This window comes from Cataglyphis hispanica, chromosome 1 (assembly GCF_021464435.1).
Source record: "Cataglyphis hispanica isolate Lineage 1 chromosome 1, ULB_Chis1_1.0, whole genome shotgun sequence".
Taxonomy (NCBI): Eukaryota; Metazoa; Arthropoda; class Insecta; order Hymenoptera; family Formicidae; genus Cataglyphis; species Cataglyphis hispanica.
The window spans coordinates 10,538,284-10,565,951 of NC_065954.1; the positions used below are offsets into that span (position 1 = coordinate 10,538,284).

General features: G+C 26.8%; 3 protein-coding genes across 8 annotated transcripts; all 3 read left to right on the forward strand.

Annotated features, from left to right (window-relative positions):
* The first annotated feature begins 4 nt into the window (after positions 1-4).
* LOC126850470 (mitochondrial ribonuclease P catalytic subunit) lies at positions 5-3,944 on the forward strand. Of its 3 annotated transcripts, none has more exons than XM_050593535.1 (5): positions 5-106; positions 578-1,442; positions 1,721-1,964; positions 2,183-2,313; positions 2,456-3,944. In XM_050593535.1, exons 2-5 carry the CDS (start codon positions 589-591, stop codon positions 2,781-2,783), a joined length of 1,557 nt encoding a protein of 518 aa, XP_050449492.1. In that variant the 5' UTR covers positions 5-106; positions 578-588; the 3' UTR covers positions 2,784-3,944. The 3 variants fall into 3 exon arrangements, with proteins under 3 accessions (XP_050449492.1, XP_050449483.1, XP_050449502.1); XM_050593526.1 differs by lacking the exon at positions 5-106 and adding an exon at positions 123-331; XM_050593545.1 differs by lacking the exon at positions 5-106 and adding an exon at positions 123-179.
* LOC126850240 (kinesin light chain) lies at positions 3,803-27,520 on the forward strand. Of its 4 annotated transcripts, none has more exons than XM_050593052.1 (8): positions 7,893-7,914; positions 8,086-8,153; positions 12,361-12,727; positions 15,923-16,088; positions 16,409-17,124; positions 18,733-18,936; positions 19,638-19,757; positions 25,696-27,520. In XM_050593052.1, exons 2-8 carry the CDS (start codon positions 8,110-8,112, stop codon positions 25,723-25,725), a joined length of 1,647 nt encoding a protein of 548 aa, XP_050449009.1. In that variant the 5' UTR covers positions 7,893-7,914; positions 8,086-8,109; the 3' UTR covers positions 25,726-27,520. The 4 variants fall into 4 exon arrangements, with proteins under 4 accessions (XP_050448988.1, XP_050449009.1, XP_050448977.1 ...); XM_050593020.1 differs by lacking the exon at positions 25,696-27,520 and adding an exon at positions 20,007-23,222; XM_050593031.1 differs by lacking the exons at positions 7,893-7,914; positions 8,086-8,153; positions 25,696-27,520 and adding exons at positions 3,803-3,944; positions 20,007-23,222.
* Positions 14,576-15,372, forward strand: LOC126851429 (uncharacterized). The gene has a single exon (XM_050595402.1). The coding sequence runs from the start codon at positions 14,671-14,673 to the stop codon at positions 15,037-15,039; it is 369 nt and encodes a 122-aa protein (XP_050451359.1). The 5' UTR covers positions 14,576-14,670; the 3' UTR covers positions 15,040-15,372.
* Positions 27,521-27,668: the final 148 nt, after the last annotated feature.

The following is a 27,668-nucleotide window of genomic DNA, read 5'->3' on the forward strand; positions in this document are numbered from 1 at the left end:
TGTGGCCAAGTAGTTCCAGGCGGTGGATGTACGCGGCGCTAGTGTACGGCCTAGAAAAAGCGTCTTCCGAAAAATGACAGCGTGGCGACTCTCAGGCTTCTCTCTGGTATGTCTATGGATATATAAATTGCTTGATACTTGATACAATGCGCATAAATCGATGAGGTTAAGAATTGTGTGTGCGTGTTTCTATTACAAACAATTTTTATAAAATTGGCATGAAAATTTTAATACGACCTCAACACGCAAATTATTATATTTATGCACTTAATATTATAAAATAAAATTTTTATGTTTTAGAGTTAGTTATCTTACATTTATGTACAATAAGGTTAGCAACCTTACCTTATTTATCATATGTGGTACAGTAAAATGTAAATGTAAAATGTAAAATTATTTATATGTTATTTACAAAAAATAAAAGATCAAACTTTTGGGAGTGTATTTTACGTATTATATAATAAAGTCTGAAAAACAGACATTAAAAGAAATGTTCATATAGTTTCCTTAAGCACAAATATGTGCTGTTATTTTTATGATTATGAAATAATTTTTAATAATGTTAATTTTTTTTCAGATACAGAATAAATGGGAGTGTTTTGCAAAATATACCGACCACTATGGTTCTGGCATTGTAAATTTCACAAAAGCGCATATTTTTTTTTAGACCAGATTCCTAATTCTAGGAAAACTGTCCCCTTAAATATTATTATTGCGGAAAATGCGAAAAATATCTATGAGAAAATAAAGAGAAATCAAAACATAGAATGGGCGAGCATACGAGAAAAATTTCTTAAAATTCAACAAATCACTCCAACTATTGTAGATTCTACAATTATAGACATGTGTCTTAAAGATTTTCAAGTGGATGCAGCTATTGCATATTTTAAATTTCTGAGAGAAAACAATTATCCTCTGAATGTGGCAGTGATCGGAAAGTATTTAAGACTCTATTTTCTGAAACGCGATTCCTTGACTGATGTAGATAAAGCAGAAATTGTAGAAACATATAATGCTTTAAGAAAGCAATATCAATATTTGGACTCTGGTACAGCTGAACATTGTGTAGTAAGTTTGTGTTTAACAGATCAATGGGAAAAAACATATGAAATAATAGAAATGATAAAGATTACTACCAATCCAGGCACATCTGCATATTCTGCATTAGCTGGTGCAGCATTTAGAAATGGAAAACCTGACATTGCATGGAAAGCATTGTTAGAAATAACATCACGTAGACTAATTCCACAAGATATCGTGTATACATCATATCTGCAATATTGCGAACTAGAAGGAACAAATATTTTTAATGATAGAATGAAAGAAATGTTTAAATTCTGGGCTGAGCACAGCATAAAGCCATATAATCGTATCATAAGTGCATATATTAATACAGCTACCAAATATGGCTGGTCTGCAGCACCCACAACTATCTCCATTACGTAAGCATTATTTTATATTTTTATTTAATTTTATATTTTTATTATATTAATTTTAATTTCTTCTTTAACAATTTGGAATTTAAAAATACAATAGGATGAAGTTAAAGTTAGAATGTTAACAAAATTATTTGATTTTAGTAATTAAAATTATATATAAAATTATATATAATTTTAAATTTTACTGAAATATAATTTAAATAGAATTTTAATAATTAAAATTAGAATTTTAAATCAATAATTAGGATTTTCATAATTAGATGAGTGTTTTTTCTGTTTAGAGGTAGTTGTAAACATTGTGGACATTCTTTGTCTGAGATAACATTCAGTGAAAAGAATTTTCGGAATCTGGCCGAGTCTATAATGAAAAGAGTGATTATAGGATCGGATATTTACTACAAGACCAATCCACGAGAATTGGAAAGATTTAAAAAATTCATTGAGCAAACTAAACCTTATGACATAGTAATTGATGGACTCAATATGACTTACATTCAAAATAATTATGCACCTACATTACAAACGGTAGCATTTTTGTTGTAATAAGAAATATATTATAAATATATGAATATAAGAATATGTTAATATATATTATACGCATATAACTATTTACATATTATATGTTAAAAAAACACTATATTTTGTTAATAGAGAGAAAAGAGATTTTTCTTCTTACATTACTTTTTTAAATTTTATTTCATTAATCCTTATATTTATAAAGACATGTATTGTTTATATTACAGTTGCTTAAAGTGATTGACTACTTCAATAAACGTGGTCAGAAAATTCTTGTGTTATCACGGAAACATCATAAGAAGCTGCCTATTTTCAAATACGTAGAGCAACGTGCATTTGTCTTTTTGACAGACAACTTGTAAGTATTGAATTTCAGAGAGATACAGTTTCCTGGGCTCATATGAAAATATTATTGTATATAAAATTAATATAAAAATATAAAATTTTGTATGCATAATTTTTTGTATATGTATTATAAAATTATATATATATAATTTTAGGTCTGTTGATGATCCTTATATACTTTATGCAACCATGTCAAGTGGCAAGAATGCCAAGTTTGTGTCATTGGATTTAATGCGACAACATAAACATTCTTTAAAAGACGTGCATTTGCAAAGAGAATTTAGAAAATGGCAATGCTCGCATCAGTATTTTGTAATGAAAACCGCAACCGGTATACGCATTCAGGAACCTTTTGTTTATATGCCAACTGTACAGAAAAATGGCAACTTCTGGCATGTGCCTTATGTCAATGATGATTTTACATATGCAGAGTCATTTGAATTCCCAGATAAATGGTACTGTTTGAAATACAACAAAAATTAATAAATTTTGTTTTAGTTACAATATAAATTTTGTTATTAAGTATATCAATGTTGGATAAAAGTTCTTGTTAAATTTTTATCTTCAAATAGAACACTACTGTGCTTTCTTTATAATTCCCACTACAGTGAGAATTTTGTAACTTTTGTATTAACAGATTTGTCTTATTATAAAGGGATATATAAATCCCTCTCAAATATATCCATTTATCTTATATGCAAGGGCATAAAGTGAGTTCAAATCAGTATTGGGCATTTAAATATAAAATATAATAGCTTATGTTTATGTGTAAGTAAATGTTTAACATTTATATCAACATTAATGTATGTAAACGTATATAGAAAATACGTGAACAATTCACGTAAATGTAATTTTTGAAATCTTGCAACTCGAGTCGAACCCGAGATATAGATCTAGATCTAGATTAGATGAACAGGTATCTGCTTTACCCACTAAGATATCCAATTCGATGTCCGCATATATCGAATATCGGACTCCATCAGACATTAGAACCTCCCATAAGGTTCAGTAATTCGTCTTGTGAATATCAGCCTAGTTGGTTGCGAGCGCCACACGTAATGGAGTCGCTCTAGTCGCGATTTTATGATCGGTTGGGATGCTTATCGCGCACAATAATTTTGCTTAGTGCGATTCCTCGACATTACGTTTCCTCTCGCTGACATTCCGTCCGATTTTTCGTGAACGCATTTTCGCATCAACCAGTGATTGCGATATTCTCGCTCTAAGCTCGCCCTTACAAGGCATATGACATGTGCTGATCGAGGCTTACACTTGTGCCTCGCCATTTTTGTCTGTCGTCCCCGAGAACGGTTTCAGAGAACGAGATCTCTGTCGTATTTTTGTCGCGCGAAAACAGTCGTAAGAGCGATCTTCTCCGAAATTGTGACGCTCCAGTATTGATTCCGTGCAAAAGTCAATTTTCTATTCCCGCGGCCAGAGTTCTGACGGCTTCATCCACGAAAGAGAAAGAGAGACCGGTTTCTTTTGGCGTGGATCTGGGCAGGACCTCCCAAAGACAGCCCAGGATATATTTCTAAGGATTTCTCCAAGATATTCTAGCAATCTCAGATCCCAGATCCACGTGCCGGTGGGATGCTACATTGAAGCAAGGCAGTGGCGATCTTGCATGGACCATTCGCAAGAGTGAGTATAGATTGTTGTTATTTTGTACATTTTGGATTACATCATATAGGTGTGTAAGTACCTGGTATCAGGCGATTGACATGATGTGTCACGTCAACCGAGATTTGATCATGTCGATGAATTATTTTGTATTGAAACAATGATTAAAAAATACACACACAGAGAGGTGAAAAATGTGTTTCTTTCAATATGTAAATAAAATAAATAAAAATAAATAAAATAAATATAAATCTAAATAGTTTTAGTAAATATATATTTTATGTATAAAGTCTCTCATTATTATCGATATATCAATACATTCCAATTCATGGATTATTTAAAAAAAAAATGTTTTAGAAATTGAATTTATTCTATTTGATGGGAAGCATTCCATGATAGTACAGTTTTGTTTCAGGTGTGGAGGCATTTCCAAGTTCTCAAGACAGCTTTTATTTATTTCAATCAAATTATTTAATATAATCAAAATATAATTTTTACATATTGATTGTACATATTTCTTCTCATTATTCTGTAAACAAAAGTATTGAGATATAATTATTGAAAAAATCCATAATTTACAAGATATCTTATAATGTATTCTGACATATGATATGAAATATATAATATTTCGTAGAGTACTTTACTAGTACATTGCTAATTTACTTTTTAATAATATTTTATCTTTATATAATGGAGACTGTGTGTAATGTAGAATTTTACACGCAGTAGATAAATTAATATAATCGAAACTACATAATTACATTAAACAAAATTAAAATAATTACATTTAATAAAAACAATGCAATTATACATTGCAGATGCAATATATATGTTATATAGAATCATCATTCGATTCTATTAATTATCTTGTGAAAAATTTATATGATGTTTTTTTTTTTTTTTTATAATGGAGTGTGAATTTATTTTACAAGAAATATTTTAATATTTTTGTAACACTTTAAAATGATGCCTTCTTATCTGAAATAAAGTCATATTTTCTCATTTGAAACAGCATAAGTTTAACTTAAAAAAATTTTTTACTAATGTTATTAGTGTACTTTTAAAGATATTTGAGTGTATTTATTAAAATAAAATATTTTGTGTGTGTGTGGATAGTATTTTTCACATAAACATTAAAAAACATTAAAAAATAGGGAGACATTTTTTGTCATAATCTCTTAAAATGTTTTATGTTTTCCACACATAAGCATATAATGTAAAAACTACTGATGATTTAGCAATATGAAAGAAAATTTTTATATATGTACATTTGTTTACAAATATACATGCACTATATGCATATTATTTTTCTTCATAATTTATACAAAAAAATATCAGTCTCACATAGAAAAAGTGCATACACATTATGCAAAGATTAATTTAAATAAAAAGATTGTATTTGATTGCATATATGTTGAGAATTTTGTCTAGAATATCAATGCTATGAATGATAACATCAATAATTAATTTCTGTTTATATATATATATGTATATATGTATAATTGTATAATAATATATCTTTAATAATTAATTAAAAGTATAAAATTTATAGAAAGTAATTAACGGATTATCGGTTAATTATTATATATTTAATTATCTTCGTTTTTGTTATACAAATTGCAATAAAAAATATAATATTTTTAATTTGATAATACATGCACGCTCGCGCGTATATATGAAACTATATGAGAAGCCACGCAAATGATAGATAGCTATTAATAAAATAATAATTATTTTTACTTTCTTGACAAAATAACGTTAATAACAATTTACGCAGATACGATCCAATTTTTTCTCGATTCATAACGCAATTGTCAGATCAGTAAATCTTCTGAATATTTGTTTATGTGTTAAACTATCTCTTAATATGAGAGTTAATTATGAAATTTCATAACAACGAATCAATAAGAGAAATAATTTATGTATTCATAATTTTCTAAATTAAAATCTTTTCAAGAAAAGATAGAAAATCAGAATCGCGCATTATTTTTATACATTAATAATTTTTTTATATTCAGAGAGAGATGGAAGAGGGAAAGAAAGAGAGAGAGAGAGAGAATTTTACACTTTACAGAAGAATCTAATCCTATAAAATCCTATAAAAGCAATATCTCTATATAGCATTGCGTTTATAAATAATACATTTGTCAATGTAATAGTAATGTTATACTATGTGGTTCAGTGGTGTGCCGTCATGCTATGAGTCATCAAATGTCAGCTGTATTTTTCATTAGACTGCGATTACACAAACAAATTGCATGGAACTTCACGAAGATTTCGATATGTTAACTAACTTTATTCGTTCTTTTTTGCGAAAAATTTTCAAAAAATCTTTATGTTAATATATTGAAAGTATTAATTTTAATTTTTATTCTATAAGTATAGTGTACAATTTTAAAATATTTCTTATTTTATTTTTATCAATTTTTTTTTATTAATAATTGTGTGATATTTATTTCATTATTAATTTATTATTATTGAATAATATGAAGCTGGTATATCTTTGGAAAAGTACATTGTTATATATTTTATTTTTTTCTAATATTAAATTTTATTATTTTAATAAATAATATAAAAATAACGTGTGTATACATACATATCTACACACACAAACATATATACAGGATCTATATAAAGTCCCGAAGCTCTTAAATATTTTGAAAAATAAAATTTTTCGAAAAACATTTCGAGTTAGATAAAAGTTGTAGAATTTTAAGTAATGCATTATGTCGCGATGTTAATATGATAGCATTGTCAAAATCACGTAAAAAATATAATCTTATGAAAAACAGTTAATAACATGTAAAAGTAGCGTGATTAATAACACATTTTGTTAATATATAAATATAATAACAAAAAAATATATAATAGAATATAACAATTCTTTGATGCGAAAGCTGTTTTTCAAATTTCTTTTTAATTTCCTAAGAAAATTAAAAAAATTAAATTAAATTCTTTTATTGCAGAGTTTACATACATATAAATACTATTTCTATTATATATTATTTATAAAAAATATTAGGATGATCCAAATATAAGAATTTTATACGAAAAGTCTTGTTTTTTTTTTTTATAATATATATTTATTTACAGAGATTCTAAATATATTTATATATATTTTTTATACGCGCTAATAAACTAAAGAAAATTATAATCTAAAAATACTCGTGTATTCACAATTTCCCTGTGTTAAATAAATATCAAGTTTCCAAGTATTACTTAAAGTTATATAACTGATAATTTTAAAGTAAATAGGGTGGTTCTTTTTTTGAAGATAATTCCATAACGCTTCTTTCAGTCTTACAGTAGTCATATCATTGAAATAAATCACTTGAAAGTTTTGTTAATGTAAATTAGTAATACTTTTTATTAATATTATGTTTAAATTTAATTTTCTAATATGTTTCTTATACACATTTAATTTTAAATTTTTTATGATTTATTTAAAAGATTTAATAAATTTTTTATGAGTGTGTGTGTGTGTGTGTGTGTTAAATTTTTTTATTACTAGCTTCATAAAAATTTATTAAATCTTTTAAATAAATCATAAAAATTTAAAATTTTATATATATATATATATACATATATAAAATAAAAGATGTATTTGATTTGGGAATATTCTATATTAATATATAATATATTTACTTAATATCAATTCTTTCATGTAGCACTGTGTGAGAATATTGCAATTTATATACATTTCATCCATGCAATTCTGTAGGGCGAATTTTACGGGAATAGATGAACAATATCATGGCGCAAGCGTTGCGCACTTTCCACCCCCACTGATACTGTGCACCCTTTTTCGGAGTAGGGATGGGTTCGACGGGGGAGGATAAGCTAAGGCGAGCCTTCAGTGAGAGACTAAACGCGAACTCGCGCGTTGCGGTTCCCGTACCGATCGAAATTACACATACACATACACACACACACACACATACAGACAGGGTATATGTATCCCCTCCCCGTTTATATACACACATATATTTATGTACATATATGCAGATATTTATATACTGTCAATATTTTTGTACCGATAATTAAGTGACATTTTTTGTATCTCAATACGTCCACGAGGAAAAAAGGATCATTGTGTACATATATATATATATATATATATATATATATATATATATATATATATATGGTGTAAAATTAATAGGCGCGGCAAAGTTCACCGTTATCGATGGGTAGAACGGATATGTCAAAAACGCTCAACGCCTATAGAATGTGAGTAGATATATAAACTAAATTTCCTTATCTCAATCTTTCTGTCAATAATTTCTTCATAAATTCCTCATATAATCAAAAAAAACAAATGTAAAATGATAAAAAATAATGTATATGTACGAAGATTGTGCAATGATATCAATAAAGGGCACTTAAAGCAGCAGTTTTACAGGCCTACAAGTTAGCAATTCCTTTTCTATTAAATTTATTGATTTATTCATTATATAAATATATAATATCTGCATAAACGATTTTCCAAATTCTATATTACTATAACTAATGTAGATACGCATTCGTTTTAATATTTTTAATTTTATATATCGTTTCTTCTGTTTATTTTAAATTTTTTATTTATTTGTCTGCGATCTCTCTCTCTCTCTCTCTCTCTCTGTATATATTAAGTGCGAGAAAGCCACAACAGCGACAAAAAGCCATAACTGAGACAGATATACTCACTGATTAGAATGTGAGATTGAGACTATATAAAATAGCTATAATCAAAAATATAACAGGTATATGATGATTGGAGAAAGAGAAGGGCAGACGGATTTAACGGAAAAAGCTTCTGTTAGACATCCGTAAGATTAAATCTGATTTTGTTGGATTCGAGGATAAGACATTCATATTCGATTGTTATGTATGTACCAGACCTAGGAATTATACAATTGGCGTCGGACGCAATCGATCGGCAGCTCGCATCGTGGCGCTGCGACATTATTACGCTCATCGGCGATATATATATATATATATATATATATATATATATATATATATATTTACAGCGAAATGTAAATATAATTTTCGTGTGTGAGATAATTGAAAATGTCAGAGAATTTCTTATATTAACATATACAGAATGTTTATTTCTGGATTCTCAGGAATTTTTTTTGCAAAAATCGGGGAATTCTCATAGAATTTTATATTGTAGATAAGTTGTGAATTATGTGTTTCAAATATATTATATATGTGTAGGTGTATATATATATATATATATATACATATATATATATATATATATATATATATATATATATATATATATATATAGTGTCTTAACAAAATATTGAATATTTTGCAGTACATATTTTTATTGCAATTTTTTAGATAAAGACAGAAACGTTTACAATCAAATAAGAAAACTGACAAATAAGAGCCAAGGTATTGGTGAACTTATTATTGTTAAATTTTAAAAATAAATGTTTATTAAAAATGTACGATTTGTACATTTTTTTTATCTTTATTTATCTTTATTAATTAATTTCAGATGATGTAGATCAGAATAATCATATGCTAATTTAATTTATTATATAAATAGTTTTTATTTATAAAATTTGTCGAGAATATAACTTGATATAAATATATAAATATTGTATGTATATATATATATATATATATATATATATATATATATATAAGATATAAAAAATATATATAATATATTAAAAATAGAAAATAATTCTTAGAGCAGGAACAATTGAAAAGGAAATGGTCATGTAGAAGTATGTGAAGAATTTGTTCTTTTCCCTTCATGGCTTCTGGTTTCTCTTCCCTTATATTTTCCGAAATTTATCACCAATATTTAATTTCTAGAGTTACTCTAACAATAAGACTTTGAATCACGATTCTTTCTATATATTTTTTATTTTATATCATGGCTTATATATTGAATGGACGATTAATTCGAGGCTAAATTTAATGCGGATCATTCAAATTAATTAACATCCTTACTTCAAGATCAAGATCACTCGTTAGACAAAGTTATTGTATGGTGGAAATATGAGAATTAAACAAATAAATTTATCGCGAAATCGCCAGGTTCGCTCATGATGCCCATCAGTTGTTGGATGAGGTCAAGGTTTACGAGTGCCTGAAAACTTGACTTCGACCAATAGTCCAAAACATTAATGTAGGAATTTACCTATCTACAGGATCGAACAGATTCGATTGGAACATTTCTATTACGCTTAATTATTTTATAATAAACATATTTGGATATATTTCTTTCGAAACAATTAAATAGCTTTTGATGTATTATGTCAAAGTATATAAAAAAATATAACAAACGGAAAGTCGATTGTTAATCGGAATAAAATGGAATTTTTGCATGATCGGAAAAGAGTGCTAATTGATTATTTAATCTTGTAATGATGATATAGATTCCGGGAGAAATTCATAATTATCCCAGAAATACGATATCGTGGAAAATGCACTTTTCGATTGCAGTCACGGAAAATTATAATAAATCTTAGAAAGTAAAAGAGAGAAGACAATCTCTCTTTACCGACTTCTATTGATTACACGGTGGCAACGTAGATCGTTCTTTTTCACCGAATTTCCAATATTGCTGCACCTCTACAGGTCGATTTACAAAAAAAAGATATAGTGTAATATGAAAATCTATTTGTAACAGATACTGAAAAAAATCAACAACACCAACCTATTCATTACATTTCTATTTAATTTTTAAAATTAGATATTTAATATTTAAATTGTCGGATTAAAACCTTCAATTTCTTGATGTCACACAGCAATTTACAAGAATGCGAATTTCGGAATTTGATTTTTCAGAAAATTTAGAATGAAAAGTTTTGAGCACGAGAATGAGAGCAATTTTATGTTTTAACTAATAGTTTTAAATTACGTATTTAAATTATCACACTAATATATTTTTAAATATATTTGAGGATTACAGATCGGCCTTTTTTCCCTTGGAACAATTTTTTTTTTTTTTTTTTTTTTTTTCTTTTTTCTTACATTAATCTCTGCACTATACTAACTTAGATTTTTCTGCTGGATTATTAAAAATACTTTCTTAAATCTGTTTATTTTATTTCTATTTTCTTATTTTGCTATATTTTATTTAAAATATAAAAAAGACTTTATTTAAAATATAAAAAAAAAAATAAAAGATTGTATCATTTGCTTATAACGTTATGAATAAAATTTGTTGTGTTTCTCCTGACATTATGCTACTATACACATTTTTGTTAATATTTATTCAATTTTATTTATTTAAGTTCTAGAAAAAACAAAATAATTTTAAGCTATGAAAAGTAACAATTACAAAGTAATAATTACAAAATTACAGACAAATGAAAAATAGTGTTTAACCATATCTTTATCTAATTTTTATTGTATAATTAACTATTCTATTTTGTGTTATTTAGAGTCTATAAACAGACTCTATTTAAAATTTCAATTTTTACTTGTCTTAACAATTTTAATACTTGACAAATTGTATGTTTATTATTTACATAGGTCGGAAAGAATTAAAAAAAATGTTCATATATAAATAAAACGAGATATTAATATAAATACAAGTAAAATTTATCAAACCTGTTTTTGATTTATTTTAATGTTATTTTTATTTGCTAGTATCTGTTTAAAATTTTTATTTATTCTATTATCTAATCTATTCTATTTTATTCTATTTCTCATTGCTTCGTAATATTTTATTGTTGTATTCTATAATAATTCTACAATAATTTTGTATTGTCGTATACTCAATTCTATATAATAATATAAAACTTAGAAATCGATATCTCTCTTCCTCGTTTTTAATGATATAAAAATATAAGGATGTAAAGTTGATTAATTAATATATCGTAGTATATCTCTCTGTGAATTGTCCTGTATCTGTGCCCGCTCTGTCGGAACGGCGTTGAGCGCCGCTCACAATGCGCCGACGTCGAAATATTGACTCGACGATACCGCATGTTTTAGACCAGCACGTAGATAGTTCTAATACCGCCCTGAAGACATGGGGTAAGTTTTCTCTCTCCTCATCCTCGACCTTCGTTTTGTCAGCGATCCTTCGATCAAATGTTGCCGATTACGTGTTTGAGTAATTAACGCTATCCTGTCATCAGAGTTTTCGCGATCGAGAGTACTCCTTCTTTGGATTTGAAATGCTCTTGTCGACATCTCGGAAGCGCTCTGGCGCTTTGTCGGCCATATTGCATAAAACTGTGCCTTTTAAACATTTCTGATTTTGTATTATAGGATATTCGAATGTGTGTATGTATATGAGAGCGAATATTGTTTACTTACAATTTTCTTTTAAATGCTCAAGCAGTTTGTACTCTCTGCTAAAACATTAATATTAAAAGTTATATAATAGAAAATAAAATGCAGAAGAATATTTTTTTGTAGACATAAATAAATGTTCTGTTTTCATTTTAGTAAAATTTTCTGTTTTCATTTTCAGTAAAAAAATCGAAAACATAGGCAGAATGACGGCGATGACGCAGGAGGAAATCGTGGCCGGTGCCCGAACAGTCGCTCAAGGCTTGGAAGCTCTTCGAGTCGAGCATGGTGGCTTGCTACAGGGCTTGCAGTCTCAAGATGCACCAGCTGCCCGCGACAAGGCTAGTCTGTTGTCCAAGATCATTGAAATGATCGACTTGGGTCTAGGCGAGGCGCAGGTAATGCAGGCGCTGGCAAGTCATCTGCAAATGGTGGAGGCGGAAAAACAAAAGCTGAGGACACAAGTGAAGAGATTGTGTCAGGAGAATGCCTGGCTGCGGGATGAACTCGCTGGTACTCAGCAGAAATTGCAAGCGAGCGAACAGGCCGTAAGTATCTTTGATATATCGCTTTTAATTTATTAACAGAGTATTTAAAGATATTTTAAAGATTTTTGCCATGCAACTTGCTAAAATAATTTACTTATTGCATGCATTTTCTAATGCTTTTCATTCATATGAGATATATGATATAATATGATATGAGAGCAAAATAATAAAAGAGAGAACTTTGTTTTTAATTCTCCGAGTTTCAATTCATGAGAATTCCCTGATTTTTCCAAGTACAAAAGAAATCCTTAAGACTTCCTAAATAGACAGTATTTCTTGGAAAAACATGGAAGACTTGGAAGTCTTAGGGATTTCTTTTGTACTTGGAAAAATCAGGGAATTCTCATGAATTGGAACTCGGGAAATTAAAAACAAAGTTTTCTCTTTTATTATTTTGCTCTCATATCATATTATATCATATTATATCTCATATGAATGAAAAGCATTAGAAAATGCATGCAATAAGTAAATTATTTTAGCAAGTTGCATCGCAAAAATCTTTAAAATATCTTTAAATATTCTGTTAATTTCTAAGAAATAGCCAGTATTTCTTGGAAAAACATGGAAAACTTGGAAGTCTTAAGGATTTATTTTGTACTTGGAAAAATCAGGGAATTCTCATGAATTGGAACTCGGAAAATTAAAAACAAAGTTCTCTCTTTTATTATTTTGCTCTCATATCATATTATATCATATTATATCTCATATGAATGAAAAGCATTAGAAAATGCATGCAATAAATAAATTATTTTAGCAATTTGCATCGCAAAAATCTTTAAAATATCTTTAAATATTTTCTTACATAAAATATATTCAAATGTAATGGCACAACCGATAACAGCATGCTAACAGACATAAGGATATTTTGAATAATTTGTAAAAGTAATATTATTTAGATAATGTCGACACGAAAACGAAAGTAACAATATTAAAATAACATTTATCGAATATCCTACCTAAGTCGAATAATGTATACGTTGCGGAATTAAATAAACTCACATATATAATCTCTTTTTATTTGAAAGTAGCTCTGAATAAATATTGAAATTTATCAGTTTCTTTGCGGAATATTCTATTTCAGTTTTAAAGTAGTTTTTATTAATCACGGTGAGGTAATTGTTTGAAATTTTTCTCGAAATGTGATCAATCGAAGCTTTTTATTCAGAAAAATTGCATTATCTCTGTTCATTAATTAATAACTCAGAAATTAATAACTTTTTTTATTTAAAACTTAATAAAAACAATAAACTTTTTACACTAATCTAATGCAAAATAATGAATTAATTTTATCAATTTTTTTATCAATTTTTCAAAGGATTTGCTATTTATAATTATATAGATATCAACTTCTAGAAGTTATGTAATTTTGATAAGAAAAGTGCCAGGCAATTAATATTTAAAAAGAGAATACATATTTGAAAATTTCGCAAATTAAAAATTTTGCTTAAAAAAAAAAAAAAATAAAACTTGTTTGGTACATTTTAAGTTACAGAATTTTTATGCCACATTTTTTAAATAAAATGTTTGATTTATTTTATGCTATTTATTTCATATCTTTTGAAATTAAATTATACAAATAACATATAAGAGAATAAAGAAAAAGAATATTTTCTTTTAATAATAAAATGTCTTTTTATTATTCTAAACAATTTAATTATTTTATATAGTCGGTCATATTATAGAATTTTTAGAAGTAATTTTTGAATGAATTTGATTTCTATTGCTAAAAAACAATGCGAAATCATAATAAGCAAAAAGATGAATTATCGATGATAATAAAAAAATTAAAAACGATTATATGAAATAACGATTAATAATAAGTGATAAGATAATGCTATCGAACGAAAATATAAAAGAAGGTACTTATTCATTACATGGCTAATTGTATAAAGAAAGTAACGTTTTGATTACCTGAATAGTAGAGAGAAAATTAAACAAAAATAATGGGAGACTTAAACAAGTGTACTGTGGCGGCATTGAGAGAAGAGTTGCGATATAGAGAATTACTAACAGAGGGCAAAAAAGCGGTCCTCGTGGAGAGATTACAAAAAAGTATTATCTTAGAGCAGCAGCGAATCAATCGACCGGTCCTTGCAGAATTTCTAAATGCTGAATTGTCAGTTGAACAAGTGGATAGTGCAAATAAAGGAAATGCCAATTTAGTAGAAAGAGGAGAAGAACAACCAACAGAAAACTCGATACAAAAGCTGGAGTCTGTAAAACGAAAACTCATTTCTGTGAGATGTGAAAAGAAATTGCTGCAACAGAAGCTCGATTTTCAAAAACGTAAGAATGAATCGATGCAATCGTGAACTGGACAAAATTAAGCAGAGTAATGTGTCTTTGCAATGTGAGATCCCAGCCAGCGAACATTACTTCGACAAGTTCAAGAAATACGCGTTCTGAATTTAATGGAAAAAAATATTTGTAAGTAAAGCTGTGGTGTTATTATTAATCTTGCAATAAAAAAACTGCTAAAACGAATGTCGATATCATTAGATCCGAAATCTGAAAGACCAAGACATCATCAGGATCACGAGATGATATACCCTCTAGAATACAATGAGGGAAGCTACATGCCAAAACGGCAAAGGTCATCATATAACGACATATAATACAAGAAGAACAATATTCATATTCGTATATAATTCAAAAAAAAAAAAATAAGAAGTCTCGTCTACTATACTTAAATCGAAACATATATAAAGTATAAAATTTCTCCTGCTGATTTTCTTGAAATACATTTTATCTATACTTTGAATTGTATAAAATAAATATATGAAAATTTATTTTAAAAAAATGTTTTTGTGTTTTTTTCTTTTGTCAAGTTCAAGAATCTTAATTCTCATGTATATGTACGAATTTATACATATAAATATGCAATTTAAAAAATGGAATTGGTAAGAAAGATATTACAAGTTACAGCGAATTTCAATATAGAGTCTCAATACATTGTTATCTACATAAAAGAAAAGGACTTTTTCTAAAAATTATATCATCATATTCAAATCTGAAATCTCAATTTGAAATATCAATTTGAATATATCTTAAAACAATCTTCTACAAACTGCTGCGTTCTATAATTTATAGTTTTCATAAAAAATAATCACATTTTCAAGAGAAAATGTGCCAGACAGTCTTTGCTCATCATTCTGATTAGAAAGTCTGTTATATTTCCAATTGTATATTTCGCAGGTCGCTCAGTTAGAAGAAGATAAAAGGCACTTAGACTTTATGGCCAGTATGCGGCAATATGATCCGGATCCGTCGACAGAGGATGAAAACGCTAAGGATCGACCAAAGGACGATCCTGTGGTGGATCTCTTCCCGGATGATGATGCAGATGATCGTAATAGCAAATGTAAGTGAACCCGTCCAGATTAGTATCGCAAAAGTAAAACATTTAAAACACATAAAAATAATTCCATTTTTTTTCATGAAAAATTATATCTGCTATATAATATATATTAATAAATATTAAGAACAAGAGCAAGTAATTTTTTCAGAATAATAATAATAAATAGAAAATTATTAAATAATAAATATATAAAATGATAAAATTAATTGTAATAAAATAAATTTAATATTGAAATTCTTTTTATATAATTATGACTTTTGACAATTAAAAGTTAAACGCAAAACATTTTATTCATTAATACAATTTTTTTTGTCTCTTTTTAGCCATATCTCCGACTCCGCCATCGCAGTTTGCCCAACAAGTAAATGCCGGCTACGAGATACCGGCACGTCTGCGTACATTGCATAATTTAGTGATTCAGTATGCAAGTCAAGGCCGTTATGAAGTAGCAGTTCCTTTATGCAAACAAGCATTGGAAGACTTAGAGAAGACTTCCGGCCATGATCATCCTGATGTGGCAACCATGCTGAATATCCTTGCTCTCGTATATCGAGATCAAAATAAATATAAAGAAGCCGCAAACCTTCTGAACGATGCATTAGCAATTCGAGAGAAAACATTGGGTGAGAATCATCCTGCAGTGGCAGCGACCCTGAACAATCTGGCGGTGCTGTACGGAAAACGAGGGAAATACAAAGAGGCTGAACCTCTATGCAAGCGAGCACTGGAGATCCGCGAGAAAGTACTAGGTCGTGATCATCCGGATGTTGCGAAGCAGTTAAATAATCTAGCGCTGTTGTGTCAAAATCAGGGCAAGTACGAGGAGGTAGAACGCTACTATCAGCGCGCGCTCGAGATTTACGAAGCTAAGCTAGGCCCAGATGATCCGAACGTCGCTAAAACGAAAAATAATCTGGCATCTTGTTACCTGAAGCAAGGAAAATACAAGGACGCCGAGGTGCTATACAAACAGGTGCTCACTAGAGCACATGAAAGAGAATTTGGCGCCATCGATGGTGACAACAAGCCGATCTGGCAGGTACTACGAAAACGTGAATCAGTATCATATAATATTGTCGAAAGCTGCAAAACAAAAACTCATTTTTCAAAAATCTTTTTGAAAGATAGAAATGGTAGTTAAAAAGTTTCTACATTTAAATAAAAAGAAAGATAATAGTCACTTATAATTTATTCATTATAATATCCTTTTCAAAAACGATTCCTTTCATATTTTTACAATAATGATTATAACGCTTGTAATTTGAAAGTTCATCCTTGGTTGGCATTTCTTGTAAACAAATACAAACTTCTGTGAAAACTTTTATTTGCATATATATCTTCAATAATTTTAAATGGATATAATGAGAAGTGTGACAAAAATATTTTCAATAGCAATATTTGTATTGTAATTATTAGTCCGGATCTACAATAGTAAGCCTCAAGTCATAAGAAATTGATCAATCACAGTCACATATAAGGAGAATAATCAATTGTTATTGGTAATTTCTTTACGGCTTAAGGTTTACTATATATTTATTGTAGGTCCGGCCTTAATCTACGAACGTTACTCGAGTTAAAAAGGTAATAACTTTACAAAAGAAGAATAGGATAAAGTATTCCTACATGAACTGTTTATATATACATATATATATATATATATATATATATATATTATAATGCAGAAAAAATAAAAGATAAATATCATAGACTAAATTTAAATTTAAATTTTCTATTATATTATATTATGTGAGTGAATAAGCATTGAAGTATTATTTCTTATTTGTACAACATTGACAAAAAGAAGAGAGAAAGAGAGATTATTTATAGATCACTCATTAGAGACATAAATTATAAATACATGGATTGAAATATTAATAGAAAAATATTCAAAATGTTCGTTGCAATGTCAAATTTAATGATATAAAATTTTAATATAAATATGTTTTTAAAAAATTAATATTATTTTGTTAACATAATAGTAAAAATATTGATGAAATTGTTGCAATAAAATTATAAGAAAATACAAAATTGAAAATCACTGAAAATTTTATAAAGAAAATTTATACAACATTTTATGTTTTCTGTTTAATTATGCAAAATCTATTTTATATAAATTCAAAATTTCCATACACGGGATTTATAATCTGCAAACTAATATATATATTAACCTTTTACATCAGAAAGATTTCTTTTTATATTTAAAAAAAAAGTTTGTGATAATTAAATAATTAAATTTATAATAATTAAAGTCATAAATAAATAATTAAATATATGTGTGTGTGTATGTTTGTGTGTATGTGTGTGTGTATTCAATTCAACATGCACATCTAAGAAATCTGATTGTATCTAAAAGTTGTTGCAAAATTTTCAGACTCAACTTTATGATAATACTCCTTTGTTTTACTTCAAATGTTATCATTGATTTGTTATCTCGGGCCTATTAAAAAGATTATCATAAAATTTAAGGTATATAGCAGTATTTTATGTAAAATTTTTTTTGTAAAATTTTATTTTAAAATTTTATTTTAAAATTTTTATTTTAAAAATGAGAAAATTAAATGTGTGTTCTCAATATATTTTTTTATTGAGTTTTTAAAAAAATCTATTTTTAATCTCTTTTTAATCTTGTGATTTCTCCTATTTTTAGGTAGCTGAAGAGAGAGAAGAAAATAAGCACAGAAACAAAGAGAACACACCGTACGGCGAATACGGTGGTTGGCACAAAGCTGCGAAGGTGGATTCTCCCACGGTCACTACCACTTTAAAGAATCTTGGTGCACTTTATCGAAGACAGGGCAAATATGAGGCCGCGGAAACGCTTGAAGACTGCGCCATGAGATCTCGAAGAGAGGTAATATTTATATTTATTAAAGGAATATACATGTAAATAATGTAACTAATAATTTCTTACATTTCCCATGTGCAGCATGTACAGCAAGTGAGTAAAAACTACTACTTAACAATATTGAATTTAATTTTTTAAGTCTTGAATCTTGCACGATGTCTGCATTTTTATTTTACTTTATTAATTTTTTTATTAAACGTTTTAATTTCTAATTTCAGTTAGAACCATCACCTATCATATGCAAGATATGACAAAATGTGTATTAATTGATATTTAATCAATTATTACACATAGTTAAAAAAAATTCTACATTTTTTTATCAAAGATTATATATATATATATATATATATATATATATATATATAAATATTGTTTATTAATTTGTATATATAAAATATTTGTGACACATACAATAACAATAGAGCAAAAAGATATTAATTAGAAGTATAGGATTATTTTTATTGATGGGAGAAAGAGTTCATTATTTAAGGTGTTGACAATCATTATATTAAATAATCAATTTAAATCTTCAAATTTACTAAAAATAAAAACCAAATTTTATAAGGACTTTTAGGATTGACATAATAATTAGAAAAAGAATATAATAAAACTAAAATCTAATTTTTGAATTGCAACAATATATAATTTATAATTATAACAGTATTATATTATTTATAATAGTCATTTATTCTCTTATCTCTTTATAGGCGTTGGAGCTGGTAAACAAGGCACGAGTGGCGCAACTGCTGGGTGATGAGAAGAGTTCTACTAGACGCGGCTCGCGATCAAGTTTAGCCAACAGCGAACACGAGCAGAGCCACGAGGAGGTGAGTCTTCTTTCTTTTTTTCTCTCTTCTGTTCGTCATCTCAACGTACAAATTAGCAGTACGCACATCCGCATGCTATGCAGTAGCTGACACGAACACTTATAGTCGTCTACTATCCTTTTCTTCTTTCTTTTTGTTCTTTTTTTCGTTCCGCCTCGTCGTTCGTCTCGTCCGGCACAACCTGATCGAATTCTGATCGAATCCCATCGACGACCGCTCACGTACGCATGCGAACACAATCGAATGCAGGCGAATAGCTCGCTAGTGCAAAGGGCGCTACACGAAGGACAATTGGCAACAAGCAGCAGTCAGCATCAACACGACGCTAGTCCTAATAAACCCGGTTTTAAAAACAAGATTTTCCAAGCTTTCGGCATTCATACATCATCTACGTAGGCTAAGCGGATCCCGTTTTCTCTCTTTTGATCTTTTTATTCCGCTTATATCGTTAGGTTCGTTCTCTTCAGCTGCGTCTTCTATATTTTCTTTCAGTTTTTATCTTCTTTCTTTAAAAAAAAAAAAAAATTGATTGATACTAATTTTATTTTAAAAAAATGAAAATATAATGTAACTCTGAAGAGAACGGAACTATTATAAATGTAAAACTAAAGAAAACGGATCTATTTCAAATGTAATATAAATTAACGAAGACAAATTTATGTTAGGCTTTCGTTCATTATCAGTTAACGATTTTCTCGATAGGGCATCATTAAATAGATAGATATGTAGAATTTTATAGAATGAAGTTTGTAAAGAGAAAGGTATATTTAATTTCAATCCTCAAAGCTATCATATTTGACAATTATTCATATTGATCAATTAATTTTTTGATATCTTTTGGTATTATAAAGTAAAAGCAAAATGTGAAAAATGATTAAAGTATTTAAAAAATAATTAAATTAATTAAATTTGAGATGCAATGTTAACATTGAAAGTATTATAGAGAGAATAAAGTATTAATTTTAGGATTCGTTATGTAAACTCTAAAAATTTTACAATTATCTTGGGGGATCTGTCAAATTATTATAATTTATCATAATTATTTTCATATATAAAAATAATTCTCTTGATGCATATGTATGATGCAAATTTGTATGAATACAAGGTCCTTGAACAACATTATGAAAGAAGAATTATAACTGTGTGTTAAAACAAAAAAACCTTAAAAAACAATTCAAATTGAATGTTAAAATAATATTAGGAAAGAATTAAAACTAAACGCTTAGCATAGATGAAATTTTCCAAACAACAGTCTTTTAGTATAAAATTATTTTGTGAAGTCTTCCGAATTATCAATGATAATGCGGCAAGTGATAGTTTATTTTGAGAATTTTATTTAACAAGTATATCAATATTTTTTTCTTTTCAGCAAATATGTGTTTTCTTGCACACTCCGTAAGTTTTTTCTTTTTTTTCTTTTTGGAGAGACGATAAAATGACGATGCATTTCTCTTTATTTGTGTGTATATGCATGTATATATACATACATACATATATATGTATCTACATATATGTATGTGTGTGTGTCTGTGTGTATGTGTGTGTGTGTCTGTGTATGTGTGTATGACTTTGTGATATTAAGCATGTAAGAAAGTTTTAACTATGGGTATATGTGTATTTGTGCATATGTATGCTCGCATCGATTGAAACTTTCTTACATATTTTAATACATTAGATAGTCATATGCAGGCTATAAAATATCATTCTTTGATTATAGGATATTCTATATGAATTGCATTTACATGAGACTAATCTTTCAGATAGATTTCTGCTCACATCATGGATATAAGAAATAACTGGATTGTAATCTCATACGAGATGTAACGAGAAACATACCAAGCCATATAAATTATTAGATACACAATACGTGAAATTTAATATTGTAATAAGTGCATAAAATATTTGAAATTTCAAATGACATACATTGATATTAATATAAGATATATAAATATTTTTATATATTATTTTGTAAGAAAATATTGAAGAATGGTATATTTATTTTTATTGCGTTTTTTTAAAACTATATCAGAAATTGTAACGCAATATAGTTCATTACATTTGTTCTATTTCGTTTTTATTTATTTAATTATACCTGTTCTTGCTTGGAGACATTACAACCAATCCAGTCATTTTCTTATGTCTATAATAACTCATAATATAACACATAAGCAAACTGCAACAATCGAACACATTCGGCATGTTGTATAACTAGAAGAAAATTAGAATGAAATCAGAAATCGATAGAAATTTAAAAGTAGAAAGTTTATTTTAAAAAATATCTTAATGGAAAGACATTAATAGAATGCGATCCTATTTTTACCGGCAAAAAACACAATCTGTCACGTTAAAGCTTTATTCTTTTTTTCATACTGTATGCCTTGATAGAGAAAACATTTTTACCTTTCTTTTTTGACATAATTTGATGAAACAATTTACATGTCATTCAAAAGTATATAGTATTATGCTGATAGCTGCTTTGCTTAACTATATAATGCAATATAGATTCGCAAAGACAACATAATTGCCCAAAGAGAGAAATCACAAAATATATTAAGAATTAAATGGCTTTGATAAAAATAACAGGAAAAGATATCTAATAATTTTCTCAATATATTCTAATTTTTACATATTATAATACAATTACACGATAAGTCGATTACGATACAACTTAAATAAAAATTGAAATTTATTGTGTGAATATCATCGAAAATACGTATTTTAATCTTTTTTAAAGTTAAACAGAGAATGTATATAAAAAATATTGTAACAAGTATATTTTTTTCTGATTTTTATTCGATTTGTATCGTAAAGATTTTTTCCAGTTTGCAATACAATAATATATATCTAGTGTAAATATCTACAAACGTACATCTCGAATGTCTGTGCGTTGTAAAAATATTAATTTTTAAAAATTCAAGATGTGACTTTTGGCGATACCTTCATCGCAATTTATATAAGATTAAAAACAAGATTGTAGCAATTTTTTTAAACTTATGGCACATATTGGGTGTTTGGAAGATATATTTTATTAATAGCTATAGACATATTTGTACGTTTTTTTGTACAGAGAGAAAAATATATTTTAAATATAGTTTGGATAAATATGTATTGAAGATATTAGAAATATACTTGAATTATATTTAAAATATATTTTACAGAATGGCAAAAAACGACGTAGGCAATATTTTTTATAAGATCTCAATGGTGCATAGAAAAAGAACTTTTTTGTTGACTTTTGCGTTGAGAGACATCAAAAGTAAAATGATTTTGATCAAAAATGATGAATTTTATATATTATATGAAGCGACATTTATTTTTTTAGATAGAAAACAATTTGTTACGTAATTTAATAATTATTCTATCCTTGATTAAATTAATGATGAGAAGCTAATGATGTGACAAAGGTAATGAAGATAGTGCCTTGAGACTTTAATAAATGATAAATAAATTATTTTTGAACAGAGACTTGCGATTTTGCTTGATTTTATTCCATTTTGTGATATTTCGACATTTTTTTATGATTCTTTATTACAGTTTATTAAATTATGGAATAATATTTAAATAATTCTGTGATCATTTTGCTGCGATTCAAATTATATAAGCTGTCTTAGATCAATTAAACTTTAAATTTTTTAAAAAAGAAATATTAAGATTATTATTATTAAAATTAATAAAATTGTGAAAAATTACAATAACATTATTAGAATGTCAAAAAAGATACATATACATACATATAATAAAAAAATACCGAAGCTTCAAAATATTTTGAAAAGTAAATATTAAAAAAAAAAAATTTATACATAAATAAAGTTTTAAACAATGTATTAAATGATAATGTGTGCAAATAGATTTTGGAAGTGTCTGTTATTGGCAAATTGTAATAATGTTGTACATCACAAATTTTCAGCAGAAAGGCTACAAATTTAGTATACAGTCTGTTAATAATTTCGATTATATTCATAAATTATTAGGACAATTGTAACAAAACTTGCTGACAGAATCTTATCAAATTATATATAAGTTATCAAATTATAATTAATAATTTCAGAATAGATACGTTCTCTTTCTTTCGCTCTTTCTCTATCGAAGTTTACTTGATCTGAGGCATCTTGTAAACTCTTGTATTGTAATTAGATGTATAAAAAAAGCTATAATCTCAATGGGATGTATACAATATGTTGATATAATGAATGCAATATTGTATTAATTTTATTCGCACGCAAAATTTGTGCACTGTTTGTTCTCTGGATCAACTTGCGTTGTCGTTTTTGTTTCGCTTTGATTCTTGAATATAAACTGAACTGGGTCCAGAATACAAGATGACGATGATAATAACGATGACACAGCAGAAACGTATAGCTTCTGGATGACAGATGGATATATATATAATAATAATAATAAGGTGCGTATTTTTTTGTAGAACTAAAATTCCTTATTTTTACGTTCTTAAAATGCACAAATTATAATGGATTATTATTATTCTTGATTATTATTCCTTCCCACTTTATTTTTTCTTAGATCTTATGTAACTTTTGTTTCTTCTGAGCAAAACAAAATATCTTGTACTAATAATATTGAAGAAGCAAATAAATAAAATTGATAAATTTAAAAAAAAAATGTACTTTCTGTACATTCTGTATAATGAATGAATGTACGCGCTTCTATCTACTTTTACATATTTAATTCTCATAATTTATTATTGCTTGCTTCTTCAATTTTTGTTGCCCAATGATTAATCACTGTTCTTGTTATGAAATTCGCAACTATGATAATAATAATAATAATATTAAATATATAATAACATATAGTAATAACACACATTCTATTGAATATACAATCAATGTAGACTGCAAAATGAATATTAATATCAATAATTATGAATATTTCAGGATAAAGTGCAAACTTGCTACTATGGAATTGCATGCTGAAGTAATAATTGTGCACTATAGATGTTTTTTTGATTTTTTATGCTTGCCATGACGAGGATATAAACACTGTTTAATTAATTTAATATTGTGCGCTTCTCTTTCAGTAGTAACATTAAAGTTTTATAAAATTTTGTAGTAAATAAAAAATATAATTATATAAATATCTTGTGTCTTTAATCGAAATAGATCAGAATCTATAAATTCTTTATAAAAACAGAAGAAAAGTTTAAAACTTTTTCCTTGAGAAAAATATTAAAACTTTTTTTTCTTGCTGTAATTATATGTATTACGTTATTAAAAGCAAGAAATTACAAGAATCTTTTTTTCATGAAAAAATACGTTAAAATAAATTAATTTTTATATCATTTACGTTTAATAGCATGGATTGTTAACATTTATGAAAATTTTTTGTTTTTCTCGTTTTGTGTTATCTTGTTAGTAAATTCAACTCGATATGTATGCATCCTGCATTTTTAATAAAAATGGATGTTATGATAATTAATCAAAATTTATAACTACTTATTAATTCGCGAATAATAGAAAATCTTCGATATATTTTATCAAACGCGGTTGATGATATACGAAAAAAAGTTATTTCAACATATTTAGCAAGAAAAAAGATTCAAATGATTTTTTGATTCTTACATGTCACAATTCAATATATTAATAATAATTATATAATAATTGCAATTATTAATAAATAAATAGATTTTGTATCAGGAAAGTATATTTAATAAGTTACTAGCGTTTGCTATATATTTAACAAATTAGTAATTTTCTTATAATATATAACACTGTTCAGAAAAGAATTTTTGTATATATCATTGTATATATAATTTAAAAATTTTGTTGGATTATTAGATTTTTATTTAGATTATTTATTTTATTTTTTTAGTACAATATAATCTTTTGGAACAATTAAAGACATGAGATTTCTTTATATTTTTGAGAATCAATAATGTATCATAGTCAATCTCCCTTTTAAAACTTGCTTTTTTATTCTGTTGCAGGACTGGAAATACGCTTTTCGCGCGAAGTAAAAAGCATATTTATTGAAGAAAGCTACTAGACTATAATCTCAATGTGCGGATGATAAGACGAAAAGGGACTCTGTAATATTAATCGATAATGATGCCCAGATCTTTTCTTTTATGTACACACAACACACATTCCAATTGCTTCTTTTCAACGAAATTGAAAAAAGCACTGTATGCGAGCCAGGTCCATGTTGCTGCTAGTTTCTCACTCGTAACTTTAACTGCGGACGATTTGTAGCGCGAATTAATCTACTGCATTTCGAATATTTATTTGAACGAATTCGAGAAATATCGTGAATCAACATCCAAAGGAATTACAATTACTTACTTCACATATCTATACCAATATTATTATCCATACATTATCTCAATACTTTCTTTGATAACACATTATTATTTTAACTGGAGTTAAAGCTGATCAAATCGCATATTTGTGCACATTATATATCACCTGATATAAGAACATATTTTTCATTAATTTTTTCAATTTATTTGTATGATTGTTAATATTTATTATATATTTATATAAACGTATTATTTCTACAATAATGATTGCGTTAAGTTTTTTTTTTTTTTTTTTAAAGAAGGTATCTTTTTTTGTGCTATTGAAGACATTTTTTTCAGATTTTATCTTAAGTATATATTTTTTTTAAATCCATACACTCTTTTCCAAAAAGTGAATTGTTTCTCACGTTGAGATCTTCTAGACAGTTTGCCGAAATTTTCATGATATAAAGTTATTAATAATATAAATCCACAAAAAAATCTTCATTTCTAAAAAATAATTTTTCTAGAAATGTGGATTTGAAAAAATTTTGTATTAAATTCTTCAATTTGGAAAATGAGTCAAAAAAGAATTGATTTTAATAAATAAATAAGACAGCGATATTGCAGCCTGAAGCTTATTAATGCAAAAATTGTCTACTTTTTTAGATGGTTAAGAGCAGATGTGATATTTAATTAGTTAACGCTATGCCTACGATATATTGCGTTTTCTTATGCTAAATTATTCGCACGTTTTTTATGCTAAATTTCTTATATACAAGTTAGTAAATTTTTTTATTAGAAATGCGCGGAATAACACACGTTTTTAGTTTTCTTCTATTTAAAACTTTTAGTTTTCTTCTATTTAAAACTTTCTTTTTCTATTTTAAATCAGTTTTATTTATTATTTAGAATAAAGAGTAAAGAAAAAAAATCTTGGAATAGAAAAAATTTTCAATATTGATAAATTTAAAATAAAGAAAATGACTCTTTGATTTCTTTACTAGCTTGTGTAGGAAAAAATGCACTATATGTATTCTAAGCTATATAGTTGTGGGTCAAAAGTTTGCAATTACTTATACTTATTTTCGATGAGTTTCATTGAGTTTTGACATTAAAATTGTAACATCCATTTCGAATATGTATAGTTATTTTAAAAAAAATTCTCTTTTAGTGCTTTTACCAATATATTTGATATTGAATTATTAGTGGAAATTGATTAGTGGAAAATATGTTTATTAAGAACATGAATATCGCTCTTTAAGTGGAATCCTACAATAAAATCTCTTATTAGACTTATTGGATTTGTTCTAAAAGTTATAAAAATTTTCAAAAAAATATCTTTATTTTTTTGCTACAGCAACTATATATCTAAGAATTATATATCTAACTATATATCTAAGAATTATAAAGATATAAAAAGAGAATTTTATTATATTTGTTTAGATATTTTTAACGCACGACTTATTCTTGAATCTCAATTGATTTGTAACGAAAAATTATAAGGGAAAGAGTAATATATATACATACATGCATATATATATTTTTTCTTTTTATGATTTTTTTAAGAATTATAAAAATAGTGTTATGTTGTATTATTACACAGATAAATATATTATTACACGATATATATTATTACACGAGAATGCTTGACTATAATTAATTGATTTTATCTTAAGTTT